Source organism: Peromyscus leucopus, chromosome 5 (assembly GCF_004664715.2).
Source record: "Peromyscus leucopus breed LL Stock chromosome 5, UCI_PerLeu_2.1, whole genome shotgun sequence".
Classification (NCBI taxonomy): Eukaryota; Metazoa; Chordata; class Mammalia; order Rodentia; family Cricetidae; genus Peromyscus; species Peromyscus leucopus.
In genome coordinates, this window is record NC_051067.1 from 27,306,274 (window position 1) to 27,326,044 (window position 19,771).

Here is a 19,771-nt window from a genome sequence, read left to right on the forward strand (position 1 = left end):
GGAAAGTTTCACCTCCTATGAGAAGGGAACCCTTCCCTACCTGGCCTAGGTATGGCATGGTTCAACCCATGTTCAGATTTCATCCTCCCCTAGATACTAGCAGATAGTAGCATGGTTTGTCCCAATAATGATCATAATGCTATGTTCCAACTAGAGCCTTTCATTACAAACCTATGATTGTTGCTGAGGTTTCCAGGCCATTTTCCTAGAACTCTGACTCTGTGTATCTCTGTAGTCAGGCAGGGAATATGCTAAGGGGAGTTCCAGGTCCCTGCTTCCCCAGCATCCTGACTTACACACCTGTGTCTCAAAGGACAAATTAAAATTGGGCGAACCACTTGGGGAGCAGTCAGTGTCCTGAACCACTTAACAGTTACTAGGTGAAGGATGATAAAGCTTCCATTTGCTCTATGGGAGCAGAATGTCCAAGTTTTTCACTAATGCCAAGTTTAAAAAAAAAAAAAAAAAAAAAAAAAAAGATCATGTTCTAATCATCCCTGAGTCCTATGCTAAAGGCTTGGGAACTCTGACTACTTTCCCTTCTCTGTGTGACAAATAGTATATCAACTAGAGAGAGGAAAGGATGATTTCTAGCTCACAGTTTCAAAGCACCAGTCTGTGATCAGTTGTTTATGTTGCTTAATAACAGGAACATGTGGCAGAAAAATACAATATCCAGGAAGACATGAAAGAGAGAAAGAGGCCAGAGTCCTAGTATCTCCTTCAAGGACATAGCCCTAGTGACATAAATTTCTTCCACAAGCCCTAATTCTTAATGTCTCTGCCACCGCTCATGCTTGTAGCCTCAGTCATTTGGGAGTCATTTAAGATCCAAACCATATTATCCTCCATGTTTCCAATAAAAAAATACACTCCCTCTAGCTTCCTTGCTCTACAGTGATTCCAGCCCAAAGACCATGACTCAACCCTCCCCTTCATGGGTAGATCTAACGGCAAGAGAACCAGGATGGATGGATGGATGCTTCTTCTCTCTGAACTTGTCCTCTCCCAGAGAATGCCAGATGGGGGACTTTCTGCTGTGGCTTTCTGTGCTCACACCCTTCTGTGGCTGCTGGTCAGAGACGATCACAACTGTGCAGTGAGACAGCCTAAGCTGTATGAACAGAGAAGGCACACTCTCGGCTCTGTCAGCTCCAAGGCTCTGATGGGTACACTGCCAACTCACCTTTCTGGACAGCTGCAGGTTGCTCTATGCATTTCATTCATGTTTGCTGTTGTCTAAGTCTTCAAACAGTCAGATACACAAAGGAAAGCATCTGGAATAAGCAACTGCATCTTCCTACCCTGTGATTCTTCTACATTTGGATGACTGGATCTCTTCTGAAAAAGTATATCCCCAACTTTACCCTAAATAGAAAATCCCATTATCATCCAGTAATGTACCTCAAGGCCCCAAGGCTACCTTGTCACATTTCACTCTGGTATAGGAATCTAATTCTTTCCTCATAAAGTCAAAAAGAAAAAGGTGGGTGGTAGCTGTGTTTTCAAATATAGTTCAGGGTCAACTTAGAACCATTGCCCTCAAAGGATGGTTTAGTGATAACATGAAAAGCTAACACAGCAAATGATTCTTCGGTGAGATGCTATTTTTATCTCATCTGTCAGAGATCACAGTGTGGGTGGCATTTCAAGGAGAATGTTTCAAGTCAGAAAGACCTAGATTTATTTCCGGGTCAGTTCTTCCAATTTACTAACTCTAGTTATCTTTTAAGTTTTGCTTTCATGCCAAGAGAATAGAGGTAATAATAACAATGCGTATCTCCAAGCCCATAGTGCTACAAGGATTCAACAGGACAAAGTAAGGAAAACAATGGGCAGGGTCCCTGTACTACTAAGTAAATACCGTTGTAAGCTGTCTGCTTTATTGTTACTGTTATTAAACAGAGTTAGGATGGGATATAGTTAAGCAATGATCTAGTACCAATTGCATTTATATCTCACTCTCCTCCTTACTGTGTGAACTCAAGCAAAGTATGTAGTTTCTCTGGGCCTCCATTTCCTCATCTGTAAACTCGCAGCACCTACCTTGCAGCCTTGTATAGATTAAATTACTTGATACAAGTTTCTATAGTGACAGATATTTTCAATTCACATGGTCAATATGGTATATGTTAGCCTGACAAATGCGGAAGGTACCACCAAAGTCTGAATTTTTCAAATTTCACTTTATTTTAATTCATTTAAGTCTGACCTAGCCACCTGGGCTAGTGACTACCATCTTGGTCAGCGTGGACTTTTATATGACTTGACCTTGGCAGAACTGTTGGCACCATTTAGTGAACGACAGCCTACGTGTTAACAGAGAGCAGTACCAGCTCTGGAGCTGGTGAACAGTTTATAAATAAGCAACTGCTTATTTCCAGCAGTGACCATGGGGTGAGTAGGAGGGAAGAAATTCAATTTCCAATGATACATGAAAGACATAATTGAAAGCACTTCAAATAAGGACTGTTGGGTGAATCTAATAAATTGCATGAATCCAACTGCCAACTTAAGTCATTTTCACTCTTTCTCAAACTTTTATTTCAATTTCTTTTCTCTCTCTCTCTCTCTCTCTCTCTCTCTCTCTCTCTCTCTCTCTCTCTCTCTCCTCTCCCTCTGTGTGTGTGTGTGTGTGTGTGTGTGTGTGTGTGTGTGTGTTGGTAGGGGAGAGGAAAGGAGAAAGAATGACTTTCCTTTTTGCCAAAGAATCCCAGTAACTACTCATTATCATGAGCTTGTATAAAGGGCAGAATTCGGAGAATTCGGTGCTTCGGTATTGATGAGTACAATTACGTTGAGAAACTGTTTTATTATAGGTTGATTTTTAAAATAGATACTTTAAATAAAATAGTTGTATTGTTACTTTTCTGTTGTTGTGATAAAACACCATGACCAAGACAATTTATAGAAGGACAAGTTTCTTTGGGTTTATTTGTCCAGAGGAATATGAGTCCATTGTGTCAGGAAAACATGGCAGCAGTCAGGCATGGCAGTGGGGGCAGGAAACTGAGAGATCATATGTTCAACCACAAGTAGGAAGAAGAGGGCAATCTGGAAATGGGATGAGGCTATGAGACCTCAAAGCCCAACCCTAATGATGTACATTGTCCATCAAAACTGCACCTCCTAAACCTCCCCGACAGCACCACCAACTGGAGACTGAATATTCCAATGCCGCCGACACCTCATCTAAACCACAAAGCAGTGAAAACACCAGCATCATGAGATGTGTGCAAAAACATGAGGCATCTTCAAGGACAGCATGTCTTAGGCTCTTTTCTCTGGTCCCTGTCATAAGCATGCCTCTCTAAACTCAATACCATGAATATCGTTCCTTGACCTAAGATCCTATAGATTACCCTAAAATCTCCTTTTATTTAAGGCTTTATGAGAACGAGAGAGAGAGAGAGAGAGAGAGAGAGAGAGAGAGAGAGAGAGAGAGAGAGAGAGAAAGGAGAGAAGGAAGGAAGGAAGGAAGGAAGGAAGGAAGGAAGAAAGGAAGGAAGGAAGGAAGGACAACAATATTGGCATTGAAATGTTTTCATGGCATGAAAAAGATGAACTGTTCAGAATACAGGAAGAATTCAACACAAACTCTTTCCCCCACATAGCCATTGCTCTCTGCTCCACAGACACCATCACATCTCTTAAGTCAATAAATACCAAGAAAATGTTCTATTCTCTTCTAAGAAAATGGGAGGAAAAATGGCTATTCAAAATTTCAAGCAGGACTGTTGAATGTTGGAGAGTTAAGTATTGTAGTTAGGTTGGTTTGAGTTTGTATGACTCAGCATCCTCTCAAGAGTCAGGGACAGGAAGCTGAAATTCTGGAGGCAAGAGACAAATGTAAGAGGATAGATACCAAACCGTTGTTAATTACGAAAGAAATACACAACAGCTTGAACAGAGCCCTCTTCTATCAACCGCTTCTCTCTAGCCTCCTCCTAGTGACAGTATTGATATACTCAATCCAGACACTAATTGCAGAGATAATGCCTGGAAACAAACTAATTGGGTGTGACACATGAAATTAGCCAAGAGGATTCTGTATTGTGATCATATTCAGAACTGATGCCCATCTACAGAGGAAAAGTGCACCAGGCAGCCTTTCAAATAGATGATGGGCATCCCTAATCCAAAACTTCCAAAAGCCAAAAATGTTTGAGCTCCAGCCCACCATGCAAAATGTTCCAGAGTTTGAATATTTCACATTTTGGATATTTTTTTTTAAATTAGGAACAGTCATCTAGTAAAGTGGATATAGAAATATCCTAAAAATTTCTATGCCTCTGAAATCTAAACTTATGGTCCCCAGTATTTCAGATAAGGGAATATTCCCTGTTAGAGTCCTCAGTGACCAGAGAGGGTATGTTTTTCCACAACACAGGAACCATCCTGGGAGTTAGTGAAACAGCATAGGAAGGGTTTTTAATGTAGGGTTCATGGATCCTAGAAAATAATAAATAGCCTTCATGGTTCAGAGTGAATTCCCTGAAAATGCATTCATGTGGTACTGGATATAGCTGCATGGAGAAAGTGCTAACAGTAGCTGGCAGTTTTATTTCCTTTTAAATACTACTATTATGATCAATTAAACTTGTTTTTTTCACAGCTTCATAGAGGTATGTAAAGGCTTCTGACCACTCTCACCCCAACCCTCTCTAATCTCCCTCCCACTCCTGTCAAGCCTCCTCCTCCCTAAAAGTTCCTTTCCCACATTCATGTCTTTTTTTTTTTTTTCTTATTTGAAGCAGGGCCCTCTGTGTGACCATAGATTTGGAATTGTGTATTGGGCTCATCTTTGGGTACACATTAGTAGACAAGGGTGGCTCCTCCCCTCAAATCCATCAGTAGCCAATAGTTTAGCAAGGATGGATAGTGGTCCATGAATCCCTCCTAGATCTAAGATTGACTGCTGACGGGCCCAATCTGGTATAGGCCGGGGAAAAATTAGATTCATTTTCTAAGAGGCTTCTGCTCATCCTTGTGATGACTGTGACAAAGGCAGATGTATCAAAACACTTCCCCCAGGAAGAATTGGAGTCGTTACAGCAAACATTCTTACCGGAGGTGTCAATGTGGCCTTCTCTCATTTAGATAAAACTTCTATTTTTAAAATTCCAGTGGGTTTTGAAGTTATTTTAATGAGAAAAATTAGACTATAAAACTGGTGACACCATATGAGACACTCAAATGGGCCGAGTCAAAACACCTGGGAAGAGAGTGACAGATTCAGTCTTCCAGCATTTTGGTGGCAATGGCTCTCAAGGATGGGAGTTGGGGACAGGAAAGGACTTGGCTTCCCAAGGGATAGTTGGCAACTTCTAGATATTTGTAGTTGTTGTCATTTGTGGGATGCTGTTGGCTCTTGGCATCTAGTGGGCAAAAGCCAGAGGTGCTGTTAAATACCTCCATGATGCAAGACAAACCCCACAGCTGAGATGCATCTGGCTCAAAATGCCACTGGTGCTGAGATTAGAAAACCCTGGTCCTGATTTGACTATTGGCTTTGCTGCAGCCTTCAGACCAGGCCACTCCATTCACGCTGTATCACCCAAGAAGCTACAAAAGTAACTTCCAGCTCATGCACCCACACTTTCATTAGTTGGCCTATGTCCTCCTCATTGAACCTTATTTATTTTCAGTTTTGTCAATGTGGCTTCAAATTCAGTTCTGTCTTCACCATTTGAAAAGCTCCCTTGAGAGCCTGTGGGCATAAGGACAAAGTAGCTTTGGTTGTTTGGTTACTACTTGATTGTTGTAGCTTCCAACATCCCTGGCCATCACATCCTAGGTTCTATGTTGAGGCTCTCTCATATGAAGACTTGAATCCTATCCTGGTCAGTAGCTTCAATTTTTTGTGTAAGATACTTACTTCATATAAAATAAAATGCCAGCACCAAGGATCCTGCCTCAGAAAATCTTTTCCTCCTTAAGGGATGATTATGGTATGAACATCTTGTTCCTGTGTGACTTGGAGTTGAAAGTAATGTAGCCCTTGTATGAGAAGTCTCATGAACCATGCTTTTCAATGGAGCTAGTCCTTAATAATGAGCCAGAGTGCTCAAAATAAACAAATTACAGGCTCTACCATTGTAGCTTCATGATCTGGAGTGGGCTGAGGCTTCTACAGTTGTAACTTCCCACTGGTTAAAGTTACAGCCTCTTTCCAACACATAGTCCTTATCTTTAGATATGACCACTGCTGTCTCCATCATTATTAGCCTTCCCTATCCTTAGTGCCCCTAAACTTTCCTCTCTACCCACTGTTCCTAGGAAATGAGGACATGAAATGAACACAATGAATTGGTTGAAAGCTTTATTTTTCTGATAGAATTTTTTAAATCCTATAGACATAAATTTAGTTACAAACCAGAAAAGCAAAACCATGAGATTTTATTCCTAGCTGTAAAGTCACTAAGCAAGGGTTCTCTTCTCCAGGCAATGTTCTTCCTCTTAATCTCCATTCATAAGAAAGTCTTATATCTGTGTGTTTTCATATATTATACACTGGCTAAAGAAACAGATGTAGTAATGGCAGGTTGTTATATAGAAAACTCAAGCAACCAGTAACTGCCACTTTAAAATAATTTTAACTAAATATTTGCTGGGCACAGGATAGATACTGGAGTCAAAAGCAGCACTGATGTTTTACAAAGCTTGAGTTATAATCTCAGGGCAACTTGAAAGCTGATTTTTGTATATCATCAACCATCATCATCATCATCATCACCATCATAATCTCTTTTGTTCTCAAGTGATTTTAGTTTTATACAGATCCATTTATATGCCAATCCAGTCCATAAGCAGACAAAGAAATCTCAATGTTGTTTGACCATTTTCCAATACATTGATTTTATATTGAGAAAGCCTTCTAAGTATGTGGCACTTACTAAATATAACAGAAAGGATAATAATATTATGATATATATAGTATTGTGATAATATATATTATCCCATACAAATATAAGTCTTCTTTTAGAGACAACAAAACTGAGTCTGCTTGTAGTTCTCAAAAGAAGTATAAATGGCCAGTAGCCACATAAAAAATAAATAGGTTTAGCAATCAAGGAAATGAAAATCAAAACTGTATTGATTATAATATTTAGAAGGCAGCTTCGCATCATTCCACTTTAGCATGACCACAGTATTAAGGTCAGTCATAGGGCCTAAGATACCTCCTCAGCCATGTGTTTTTTATGCCAATGGAGTGTTTCTAATCTGTGTGACACAGATTTGTGCACTGTTTACCTCCAAAGATCTTAAAAAGGAAAAAAAAAAGAGCACAGCAAAAAGTTATGAATGTGGGAAGGGGACTTCTAGGGAATAGGGGACACAATAAGAGCAAAAGGGAGATTGAGCTAGGAGTTACAGTAATCAGAGTACATATTATCCATGTATAAAACTGTCAAAGAACAAGCTCAATAGACATTTTAATTTTTAAACTGCATTTATGATTCGTCTTACCTTAGTTAGAGTTGCTATCATCAAGAAACAAACTATAAATGTTGAGAATATAGAAGAAAAAGAGCCCTTATACACCATCAATAGAAGTGTATACTGATACAGCCACTACCAAAACCAATATGGAGGCTTCTCAGAAACCTAAAATCAGTATTACCATATGACCCATGTATACAACTTTTGGGTTTACACCTGAAGGAATTCAAGTCAGCAGACCAAAGAGATATCATAAGGATAGCAAAGCTGTGGAATCAGCAGCCTAGTTATCCACCTACAGATGAGCAGATAAAGAAAAGAAGGTGTATACACACAGCAAGACAGTTTTGTTTATCATGAAGATGTCATTTGCAAGGAAATGGATGGAAATGGGGGATCCATATGTTAGTCCAGACCCAGAAAGGCAAATATTGCATGTGTTCATTCAGATGAAGAATCTAGATTTTTTTTTAAAGCATGAAGTTGAAGGGAGACTTTGGGGGAAGAAGAAGGTGACCAGCAGACAAGGGAGGGGTGGCAGGAGAGATAACGTGGGCTATGACCAAAGGACATTAGCTGTATATACAAGATGACATAACAAAGCCTGTTATTTTACATAATTAATAAGGATTGTAAAATGGAGAAAAAATAATAATTGAATGTTTGAGTGAGTCATTCAAGACCAAAACCTGAGTAACTGTCACACTAGCATCGAGCCCTGGTTGTCTTAGAAGATGCTCTGCCAAATTCTCATAGTTTGGGGGATTGTCCTAGGTAAACTTTCCACAAATGGCCGCATAGTCTCTGACTCAGATGTGGCTACAAATGGAGCCTCCCGTGCCTATTTTAGCACAGAGGTTCCCTTTCTTCAAGCCTGATGAGGACTTTCCTTAGGGGTCTTTCTAGCATGTCTACAAGAAAGCACAAGCCTTTGCAGTGTTTCCTGACTCGAGACCTCTAGAATCCCTCATGACCTGCCCAGGAAATCTGAGTTCTTTCCAGAAGCAAGGTAATTGCCCTCACTTTGGAAGGCTGTCGCTCCACAGGACACACGTCTGCCTCCTGCTGACGGAGAGCAGCCAGTGGTCACAGCTATTAACCTCAGCTCTAATTAGAGGAAGTTTTATAATGAGGAGAAGAGTGCGATGGTAATTAGTAATGTTCCATCTTTTCCTCAATAGGTATTGCCCAGTCAAAGCAATAGTCTCTCCTCCTCTCTCTGGTGAGTTGCTGAGGAGTAACCATACTATAAAACTTCAGCAAAAAAAAGAAAAATGCCTGAGGAGATGGCAGCAGAAATGTTGTACTGTGACTGATGAGCTCTTTTGCCATCTAACTTGTTTCACAGGTCCGAGGTGCTGCTATGGTTGGCTCTGATATGGTTGTGACTGTTGAGTTCACTAATCCTTTAAAAGAAACACTGCAAAATGTCCAGATTCACTTGGATGGTCCTGGAGTGACTATACCCAAGAGGAAGACGTTTCGGTAAGTACCAGGACAATGAGGGAAGCAGTGGAAAGATAATGGAAAGTCGTCTCTCTATCTCTCTGTCTGTCTATCTATTTATCTATCTATCTACCATCTATCTATCTATTTATCTATCTATTATCTATCAATAAATCAATCTATCATCTATCTATATACCTATCTGTCTGTCTCTCCTATCTCTCTATCTCTTATCTTATATCTAATCCCAGTGAAACTATCTGACAAGTTGCTCCTCCTTATGGACTATTTCTGTGGGATATGGTGAAAGCAGGGTTGTACACTTCTACTATTAAATCCTTTATACTACCTTACTGCGGTATAGATACAGGAATATGGGACTTTAAGAGGTAGACTTGTTTGCTCCGTGATACATATGAAAAGAGAGTCAAAATTCTGATCTAAGGTGGCTCATCCCAGAATTCAAGTTGAGATTATTTTGCCATACTACTTCATCAGGAATCAGTCAATGCTCACTGAATGTCTTCAGGCTGTCAGATATGATGGGGAAAGATGTCCCTTTTCGTAAGTCTTGTTTTCCGATTCCATCCTCCAGATTTTACCAACAGCCACTACCTAGAACTGTTGGCCTCCATTGCTGCTCTTTTAGTTGAGCCTGAAGAGGTCTTGATTTAGTTCTGTCTTTGAGACAAAGACTAGTTTAGCCTAAGTAATAATACGAATAGAATTCTGCCTCTTCTATGCCCAGCACCACCAGGCTTCACCCAGCAGGTCTCTCTCTGTCACCTCTCTTAACAGATTGATGCTCACGCAGCAGTTCATGCCATGACCAGATAGCTCTAGCTGCAGAAACAACACACCCTTTCTATGTTCCCATCTTACCAGTAATCCTCATTTCTTGACTGGCACAAGATAAGGCCCATTTCTCTTCATCTGATAACTTGAAAATGTTTACAGAGAGCGTTCTCTTCTTCCTTGAGTTTTCCCTACCAGGGACAAAATACTTGACCTTACTTCATCTTTCCCACCTCTAATGTGATGCTAGCTCCCTCCGTCTCTTTATACTCCAATTTGTCAGTGTTACTCTTAAAGTGTGACATCCAGAATGGATCCCAATCTTTGAGGTTTATTACTTTCATTTCTACCACAAATAAGTCCCTGTCAACATCAATCAATCTAGCACATTTCTTGGGGGTGACCTTCTAAGGCATAGAAAAGGAAGTAGGGAACTCTGGAAACTGCCTTATGACCTATGTGCTGGGAATTTTCCCAATGCCCTTGGTAGATCAGGCCTCTCTGTAAGCTGTAGTACAAGCACCAGGCCTCACTCAGCCCTTCTGAAGCACCTTTATAGCTCAGAAAACACTCTCCACATTTCCACTAAAGGGCTCACACCTTCTACATCTCATCATTGCAGAGTAGCCTTATTGCAAATACAATACACAATAGAGAAACTTATTTGAGTGCTTTTTAAAAAATGCAAACACAAGCCATAACAACCTCCCTATGCTAATAAGAAAGTTGCAAGGTGAAAAAAAAAAAGAATTAAATTAGAAATCAACGCCAGCTCGAGGAAGAGGTCAATAGTAATAGCCCTGCTTCCATCAGAAACGAGAGTCTCCCTCACCCGTTCTCACACCTTCCCACTCCAATTAGATGCAGGAATTGCTCAGGCAAAGTAAAACACGTTCTCTGAACAGCAGCCGCCTGCTCTATCCAATCTTTCCTACTTTGTAACACAAGCTTTCTCTGGGATGCCAGAAAGTCCTGCTATACCCAAACTTCTACTGTCCAGGGAATTCTACCTTGATCTAGGCCAGCACATATGCTATAGTTTGTATAAGTGATCCATAACATTCCACATGAAAAAGTCTTAAAGGGGAGATAGATAGATGATAGATAGATAGATAGATAGATAGATAGATAGACAGATAGATAGACAGATCGACAGATAGAAGTTCTCATTCTGATACATGTCTCTACCATGGATATGTCACTTCCACTTGTGGCTCAAAATCTTGAATCTACACAGTCTAGGACTTAACCTTCTGAGCTGTGAGCAGAAGGTTTTTAAGTTCATGAATAGCTTATGTCAGGCACTTCATTATAGTGATTGAAATCTAACTAATACAGCATGCAAAGGGATGCTATGTCCCATAAAAAGATTAATCTACATAGTACAATGACCTACCATATGAGAGATGTAGAGGTCAAAGCTCACAAAGTCTAGGAATGTTTTGTTAATGTCTGGTATTGGGGTATGAAGAGTTGGGTAAATCAAGGAAAGGGAGCATGAGGGCAGTTTCCATAAGGAAGACAACTTCCAACCACCTTGGTTTGAAGTATGATGAAGCATGTACAGCTAACACCTAAGTTTGTGGCAGATGGGCCCAGGGACAGGCAGCTAGGACTCTGTGTTCATCAGCTGAGGATGCTACTGTAGACATTCTAGTGACTGGGAAGTTATACAACAGACCTTTATTGCTCAGTGTTCTGAAGCCAGGGTAGTCCAGGGTCAAGGGCCAGCTAATTGGGTGCCTATTGAGGACCCTTCTCCACTGGCATATAATTGTCTACTCACCAGGTTTTCTCATGGTAGAATAAGAAGGTAGGTAGGCACTCTGTACCTCTCTTCTAAGTCCTCAAATCTTATCCAAAGGCCCTTGTCTCACAACCTTATCTAATTAATTTACAAAAGCTTTGTCTGTAAATATCATCACATTGGGATCAGATTTAAACAGATGTATTTTGGGAAAAATAAAATATTCAATCCATAGCAGTCTTCAATCTCTTATGGAAACTCAGGCCTAGAGTATTAATCTCTCCAAGCAAGGGAAGATTTCTTCCTCAGAGTCAGAAGTTGGGGCATGCAGAGGGTGGGGAGGCATGACATCAGAAGAATTTGTTCTTAGGACTTGGCTTGAAAACTTTCTGTTTCCTCCTGCCTTAGGCATACACATTTTCAGCCAAGACCAGAGGCAACTAGTACCCACTTCCATAGGGCAAGATAACTAGAAACATCTACTGTGCTTGATGTCACTCCTACATCTAACCTAGGAGTACCAAAATTCATGTAGCTACTTGAACCCCCTTATAATTACATAAGCCCTTTCCAAGGCTATAGGGCTCTGGGATCTTAATAGGCAAGGAATTATCTTTGTCCATCCCCTAGATATTTGTCTGCTTCATATCTAGTACAGAGAAGCTCTTAACCCTGAAGTAGAGGACCCAAGGCAGGAACTAGTAAATAGGGAATCAGAACCAGGAATACAGAAAGCAGTGCCCTGTCATGGTCCCCATTCAGCACAAACCAACATTAATGTGGCATGGTTTACCTTCTGGCATCCGGCTCTCAGCCCAGCTGCCTCTCACCTTTCTCAGCTGTTCAGAGGTCCTGCTTCAGGTGACCCTTAGCTTTTAAGTTTCTGTATTTGATACTTCCAGAATATTAACTAATAATTCTTTTAGAAACGTTTCTCTCTTTGAAAACATGATCAGGTTCAACGAATTAATTCAAGAGGAAAAAAAAAATCCCCAAGGTGGTGATCTGACTTTGTACTTAAATCCTCAGAAGCTAAAACTAGCCAAAGGAGGAACCACAGGTGCTTGCAGCTCATTGTGATGATAACTGCATTTGCCTGGGTGCGCTTGGGATGATAAATCATCAGGACAATCCTGATGGCTCAGCACATTCCGCAGCATCATTTTTCACAACATTCTCACCCAGGAAATAGGTTTATTCCAACATTATTCCACTGACTGAAACGGACAAATGATTTTTCTCCTTTCTGTTAGGCATTTATCTATAAGCAAAATGCCCCACATGTGAATTTTCATATCTGGGTATCTTCATCTGTACACCTACTATACAGATGGTTTTGATAATAAGAGCAAAAGAAGAAACAAGGCTGGAGATTTTGTTGGTGTGGGAGGTAATTTCCTGCATTACACCAGTCTGTAATAGAGCCTGAAGGATGGGGAACATTTTTTTTACAAGGTGGGAGATTGACTGATTATATGGGAAACCTCTGGTGAGAGAATGAGTGGATCCGGGGAGCAACCGCAGAGCTAATGAAATAAATATCATAAATAAACCCACATTCACATTGAATTGGTCACTGCACATTAAGGACTGAGCACCGTGTCGGGTGCAACATGCAGGCAACAGGAACTATCCTAAACAAACAGGGCTCCAGCAGAGCAAGCAGCAACCACCAAGATGGAGGGGACATTAGTGATAGTAACAATGGTACGTTTCTAATATCTCTTGCCATAATGTTGAAGTCAGAGCAACTATTAACTTTCCCACCTGCTTCTTGCCCTGTTCGATACTTAACACTCGTCACCTTTCGTAAGCAAGCAATAGTGAAGTCAGTGTTTTTCAAACTTTGTATCATGAAGTCAATTTGAAAACAATACTTACATAGAGATTATGCGTTTCACATACTTTGGTCTCTGTTGAACTGGCTGAAGTAAGGTGGAGAGCCACAGCTACAAAGAACCAAAATAAGAGAAAACATTAACTTCTACAAAATCATTTTGGACATTCTAATTATCCCTATGAATGCAAGATCTGGAGCACTGAGAGTGGTCCACGGTTCTTCCCTCTCACCGGCCTTGTACAGGGGAGGAAGGGGGCTCAGCCTTCTGTGCTTGGGGCTGTGTTAAGCACCTCTTCTCATCACTATGTCAAAACACCTGACAGAAGAAGAATTTATTGGGGCTCACTGCAGCAGAGGTGGTACTGTATCATGGAGGAAAAGGCATGGCATCTTGGCTCAGTGGCTCTATTCAGGGAGCTTGGAGTGAGTGCTTTGAATGCTGTGAGATCAGAAAATAGAGAAGCGGGGACAGGCTGTCACTTTCAGAAATGCCACTCCTGGTGACCCTTCTCTACAAGCTGCCCCTCCCCCATGGAATGGCTCCAGAGCAGCTGGGGACTGTGAGCCTACAGTGAACATTTCACATTCAAAGGGTAACAAGAGCTCATTCCCTTCTTGACCCAGAGCAAGTGGTACAACGGGCATCTGGAATGCACATCATTTTGCTGACTCTAGGTGATATTTGGGGGTTTTAACTTTACACCAAAGAGGTCAAGTAAAGACATGTTTCCATACTTCTCCCTTCCTTTGACCCCTGTCTAAAATGACTCTGGAATTCCAAATGGAAACTCATATGACTGCAGCCTTTAGTCACTGTCTTTGGCAGTGACCCTTCCTGGCTACCCCTTCCATAGATACCCAAGTCCTAAACTAAGCATTGCCACAGTGCCTTTGTCCCCAGGTTGTCTCAAGTGTCCAGGAGAAAGGGCCTATCTCGGGCCTTCGAGACCTCTCTTGGCAGTCAGCAGCACTGACTACAGAATTTCTTGATGCCTTGGGTTCTTCTTTGCTGGGAACAAACACTGTTTTCTGGTCCCCCAACACATCTCTGCTCTTGAGAAACAGTCCATCATCCTTTCCTCATTCCAGTTTTCCCACAACCCAAGCTCCTCATCCTGAGCACTGATGAACAGTGATGTTCTTGACTGATTCAGCCTGTCTGAGATAGGCCTCTGGGTGTCTGACGCCATTTCAATACCTCATGCAAAAATCAAATCCTGATAAGAACATCTTCCTCTAGCTGGGTATAGTGGCCCATGCTCACAATGCCAGCTTTCAGGAGATAGGTGGGTCTCTGTGAGTTCAAGGTCAGCCTGGTCTACAGAGTGAGTTCCAAGACTACACACACACACACACACACACACACACACACACACACACACACACCACCACCACCACCACCACCAACAACAACAACAACAACAACAACAACAAAAAATAAAATAAAACCACTTTCCTCAGCACAGAACCGGGCCCTACTGACTCCCTCTCCCCTCACTCATTCCAGTCTCTCCATTTCCTTAACCTGGGTAAGTGCCCTTCAAGGAGAACTGAGGTGCCCTGCTCTTCCATGTGGTCATATAAGCATTTATCTATACACAGTCATGCTCATGTGGTGCTGACCCAAGCAGCCCTTCCGGCTCATACACTGGGGGAAGAGGGCTTGGCACAGAATTCAGCCTGCTCACTCCGGCCATCAGAACTGCTTATGGCCCCAGTTAGCAGATTTACTCATCCATAGTAAATGACCCACCAGTTATGTGGTGGTGTCCCCTTCACTTTCCGCTTAGCCCTAAGTCAGATTAAAGCTCAAGGAATGCCCTTGCCTCAAGGTCACCATCACATGGTAACCTGGCAGAAATTCCATCACACTGTGAATTTCTCTGGTAAAGACCAGAGACAAAAGAGCAACTGAGTCACTCTTTAGTTGTCGTATAACCAAGGAGAAGATCAGGTGCAGCTAAATTGTCAACTGATGTTTTCTAAATCTTGCACTCCATGCCCAGTGATGATTGTTAAAGCGTAAGCTGTTCGCTAAGATCGTTTCGTGTAAATCTCACAATGGTTCTATGGGGTAAGTACTATGTGAGTCCCACTTCACAGACAAGACAGAGGGTGAACAATTTCCTAAGGCAGCTCGTAGAGAAGGGTCACCAGGAGTGGCACTTCTGAGAGCGACAGCCTGTCCCTGCTTCTCTGCTTTCTGATCTCACAGCAATCAAGTGAAAGAGTCGGGTCTGGGACCCAAGAGTCCCAACTCCAAGGTTCAAGGAACTTACGATCACAAAGCAGTTTTGTGTCGCCTAGACACCAGGAGCTGCAGATGGCTTAGATAGCAGTGTCTGAGTTTTTAAGTGATTAAATTAATTCCAATTTGCTTTTCTCTCTATAGCTCCAACTGACAGGCAGCCATAACCATGAATTAAACCCCACCACAATAGTGTTTATTTTGGAACCCTGCTATGGCCAAAATTGTTTTCCTTGATATTCTTATATAATCAAAATTTCCATTTTTCTTAATACCTAAGCACCTAAAACTACAAAGAATTTATAGCATCTTTGGGGCTCCAAAGCCACAGAAGCAACACTGGCATGCCAGAGAGCCATTTGGAGCAAGTCTGTCCTGGGCAGCCTGTGTTGTGCCGCCTGCAGATGGAGACAGCCAGCTCTGCCCTGGTCTTTTGACAGTTCCCCATTTTGCTTCCAGATGTTCAGGTTTCTGAAAAGTTCAGCCTAACCTGCAAGCAAGAATCTAGAAAGAATCCACAACTGTCTCCACCTCCTATTCTCTTATCTGGGCCATTTGGTTCTGTGACACTGGTGATTCTGTAGGTCCCTTAGGACTTCTTTCCTCATCTATAAAATAGGATATTGGATTAAGTCATTTCTGACATGCTGTTCCTCCATAAGTTGATGAATAGAACAGCATGTGTGTGTGCGTGCGTGTGTGTGTGTGTGTGTGTGTGTGTGTGTGTATGTGCACGTGCGTGTGCATTTGTGTATGCACATTCCTGTGTGTGTATTTACATGCACTTGCATGTAAAGGCCTGAGGTTGACATCACACATCTGCCTCAATAACTCTCCAGCTTATGTACTGATGAAGGGTTTCTCACTGAACCCAGAGCTCACTCTTCTGGATAGTCGGGCAGCCAGCCTATTCTAGAGAATCTCTGTCTCAACTCCTGTGTACTAGTATTGCCACACCCACAATAGTTAGTTAGTTAGTCTCTTTGTCTGTTTTGTTTGTTTGATTGATTGATTGTTTTGAAATGGGTTCTGGAGATCCACATTCTGGTCTTCACGCTTTCATGGCAAGCACTTTACTCACATAGCCATCTCCTGAGCCTTCTGTTGCTTAGTCTCCCTTCCATTCTCCCTGAAAAAGACTGTCCTGGTTTTCAGGCAACCCAATATTTGCCATCCAAAAAGGTCAGAAAGCCCAAACCAGGAGTTCTCCTTGTATAACTCTTGCAGGAAGCTCTTCATACTGAACCAAAGTCATCTGCCTTCTTGGAGAAATAAAACCTGTGAAAAAGTAAGCATAATGGGTCATAAAAGACATCTATTATAGACTGTAATATGAACTGCAATGTTCAGTTGCAGACAAGAGAATGGAAGGCATACCTTGGTCAGACCTCATCTCTGCCCATTTGCTAATTATACAATTTTGGAAAAGTGACCTCTTGGTTTAACTGTTAAGTATCTACCTAAGGCATCGCATACATGTGAACTTACATACGTTATCTCCTTCCAGGTTTATATGGAAGGATGTATGAGAAGCACTCTAGAGAAGCTTAAGTATCCCCCAGCCCTCACTAATACCAGTCATCCCCAAGAGTAGGTTTGTCCATGAGACTTGGGAAAGTCTCTGAGCATAGACTAAAGAGGAAAGGCTACTCAGTTGTGAGGATAGATTAGGGATTTGGCAGAAAAAAAACAACAGAAAGACACATTGGTAGAGGGAACCCAAGATGGTGGTTAAATTATTAATATAGATTACAGAGAATGATGATACCCTATTTCAGGTGATCTTCAGATATTGGGGACCAAGGAGCAGGGTTCATTATATGAAGGCTAGTGAGAGCTAGTTAAAAGTGTCAGTTCCTCAGCAAGGGCTGCTGAAGGTCCAGGTAGGACTTTAATCTCAGGAGAGAACTGCTGAAACAAAATGAGATAAGGCAGATCATTCCCATGGACAAGGCCATGGGGGAGGCCTTGGGCCAAACTGGAGTTCATAGCTAGGGATGCTTAGTCAAGCTCTCACATCCTCTGGGACACCAGCAAGTGCATCCAGGTGGAAGAAGCCATGCTTGGTGGGACTGTTAGTGGCCAGCTTTGCACAGTCTCACAAAGTTGGGCCATGATTTGCCGAATCAACCAACTAGGTTGAAGGACCTAATGCATGGTCCTGTGGCCATCATTAGCTGAGAGAGGGAAGGGACAAGTGGCTCAGGCCTGAGTTCTCACAGTTCCTGGTTAAGATGGGAAGCTGGGTCACCAACCTTTCCTGTGCTTTTCATATTTGCAGTGAAATCCGGCCCAACGCCACTGTGCAGTGGGAAGAAGTCTGTCGGCCTTGGGTCTCAGGCCCTCGGAAGCTGATTGCCAGCATGACCAGTGACTCCCTGAGACATGTGTATGGAGAGCTGGATCTGCAGATTCAAAGACGACCAAGGATGTAAATGCCCAGGAGGCTCAGATGGACCTGGGCACATGACCTATTGCAGTCTTGGCTATGGGAATTCTAATACAAAACAAATAGCTAGCTCTTGCTTTGCTTTGGGTGTGAAGACTGAGACATAGAGCATTGGGACACTATGTATTTCATAGATATGCTTTTCCAAAGCCAGGCCATTGGACAAGGGAGTTAGTTTTGAATTTCTCCACCCTCCAAAGGATCTGAGCATTAGCTTTAATTAAGCTATAATTAAGCCTTCATAGCTCATAAGAGTAAAAGTCATCATTTATCATTGCAAATGGCTACAGCTCCACATATCATAGGGCTTCCCTTGAGTAGGGGGGATGTGCCCAATACCTGGCCTCAATTAAGACTTCTGATTCCCCACTCAGTCTTTTGGGGGTAACATACTCTCTCAAAGGAGTGCATGATGGGATCCTTAAATTCTAAGGCCCATTCTTGGAATTAGGTTGTACTCTCTGTGTTAAAATATTTTTTCCAGGAATTAAGCACGACATCATTTTTCTTCTTGGCAAAGCCAGAGAAAGGTCTTTCATCTTGCACCTGCAGCCAAGGAACTGCCTGCCAAATTTCACAGATTACCTTGTGAGGAGATGTGGCCCCACATTAACAAATTGCATTTGTGGGGGAACTTAATCACCTAGGAGGAGATAAAGAAGCAGGTGCAGTGCTCAAATCTATTAAATAATGTAGTTTATGGTGCGTTTTATAGGTGTCACACTGTGACCTGATCAGCAAGAATGAATAACCCTTACTTTAACCCTTTCTGGGGTAGAGAACTAGAAAATAAGGACACCAATTGGGGATTGGAGAAATGAGGAATTAGTGTCCTCACTTAGTGATTATACTCCACTTGTCTCTCTGAGAGTATCTCCTTCACACAATGACACAGGCCTAGGTTTTTTGGGTTTTTTTTTTTAAGGTAAAAAAGGTTAAGAAACTAGATTTAGTGGTTAGACACATGGAGCATCAAACAGATTCTTATCCTCCTTTTCCTACATATTTCCCATATCAAGCCCTTGCCTGAACCTTTGGGTACTGAGAGGTAACATAGACTCAGCCTTGCAAATGGCCAGTGTTACTGTTGACCCAAGGGAAGAGTACACCAGAATCCTTTGTTTTATGTGCCAAGGCTCTAAGATACAAGATTACCAGTGTCTATTTGTGAGGCAGATTTATAGTTAGAGTTTCCCATTGAAATGCCTTGGTTGTGATTTCGGTCAGTTGACTGTGATTCTTAGCCAAAAAAAAAAAAGAAAAAAAGAAAGGAAGAGAGAGAAGGAGGGAGGGAGGGAAAAAGAAGGAAGGAAGGAAGGAAGGAAGGAAGGAAGGAAGGAAGGAAGGAAGGAAGGAAGGAAGGAAGGAAGGAAGAAAGAAGAAAAATAAGAAATATGTGATAGGAAGTGAGTTAGGGAAGAAAGCCTAACAGAATGCTCTAGTCTGTGGCTGTGCTCTGGTTTACTTCTAAACCTTTGAGAGGTTCCTGAGCCCTCAGTACTAACCCCTGAGGGTCTCCTTTCTATAAGCATAACTCCATGAAGTCATCTCCCAGCATTAGCATCTAATTCCAAATGAAATGCATTTTGCTAGACTTTAAACCAGCTTAACTTAGTATGTTGTTATTAATGAGAATGTAATAGATGCCTATAATAAAGTTAATCTGATTACATGTGCACAGAGTAAATGGTGTTAATTTTCAACACTACATATGGCTAAATTCTCAACTGCCTAGAAAACTCTTCTCCCTCTGCAGTGAACACCCACCCTGAATAGGAGGACATGCATTTGCCCTTTAGGTAA

The 19,771-nt window shown here is 41.8% G+C and overlaps 1 protein-coding gene and 1 long non-coding RNA gene across 2 annotated transcripts in view; one reads left to right on the forward strand and one right to left on the reverse strand.

Annotated features, from left to right (window-relative positions):
- F13a1 (coagulation factor XIII A chain) overlaps positions 1-19,248 on the forward strand; it is a 162,185-nt gene extending 142,937 nt beyond the window's left edge. Inside the window, exons 14-15 of the mRNA XM_037205794.1 lie at positions 8,792-8,928; positions 17,801-19,248. Coding sequence (XP_037061689.1) covers positions 8,792-8,928; positions 17,801-17,954 — 291 coding nt within the window. The 3' untranslated portion in view covers positions 17,955-19,248. The remainder of the gene's footprint in view (positions 1-8,791; positions 8,929-17,800) is intronic.
- On the reverse strand, positions 13,270-17,859 carry LOC119088022. The gene is made up of 3 exons (XR_005091579.1): positions 17,775-17,859; positions 16,601-16,797; positions 13,270-13,380 (listed from the first exon to the last, which is right to left on the reverse strand). It is a non-coding gene; the product is annotated as an uncharacterized LOC119088022 (long non-coding RNA).
- Positions 19,249-19,771: the final 523 nt, after the last annotated feature.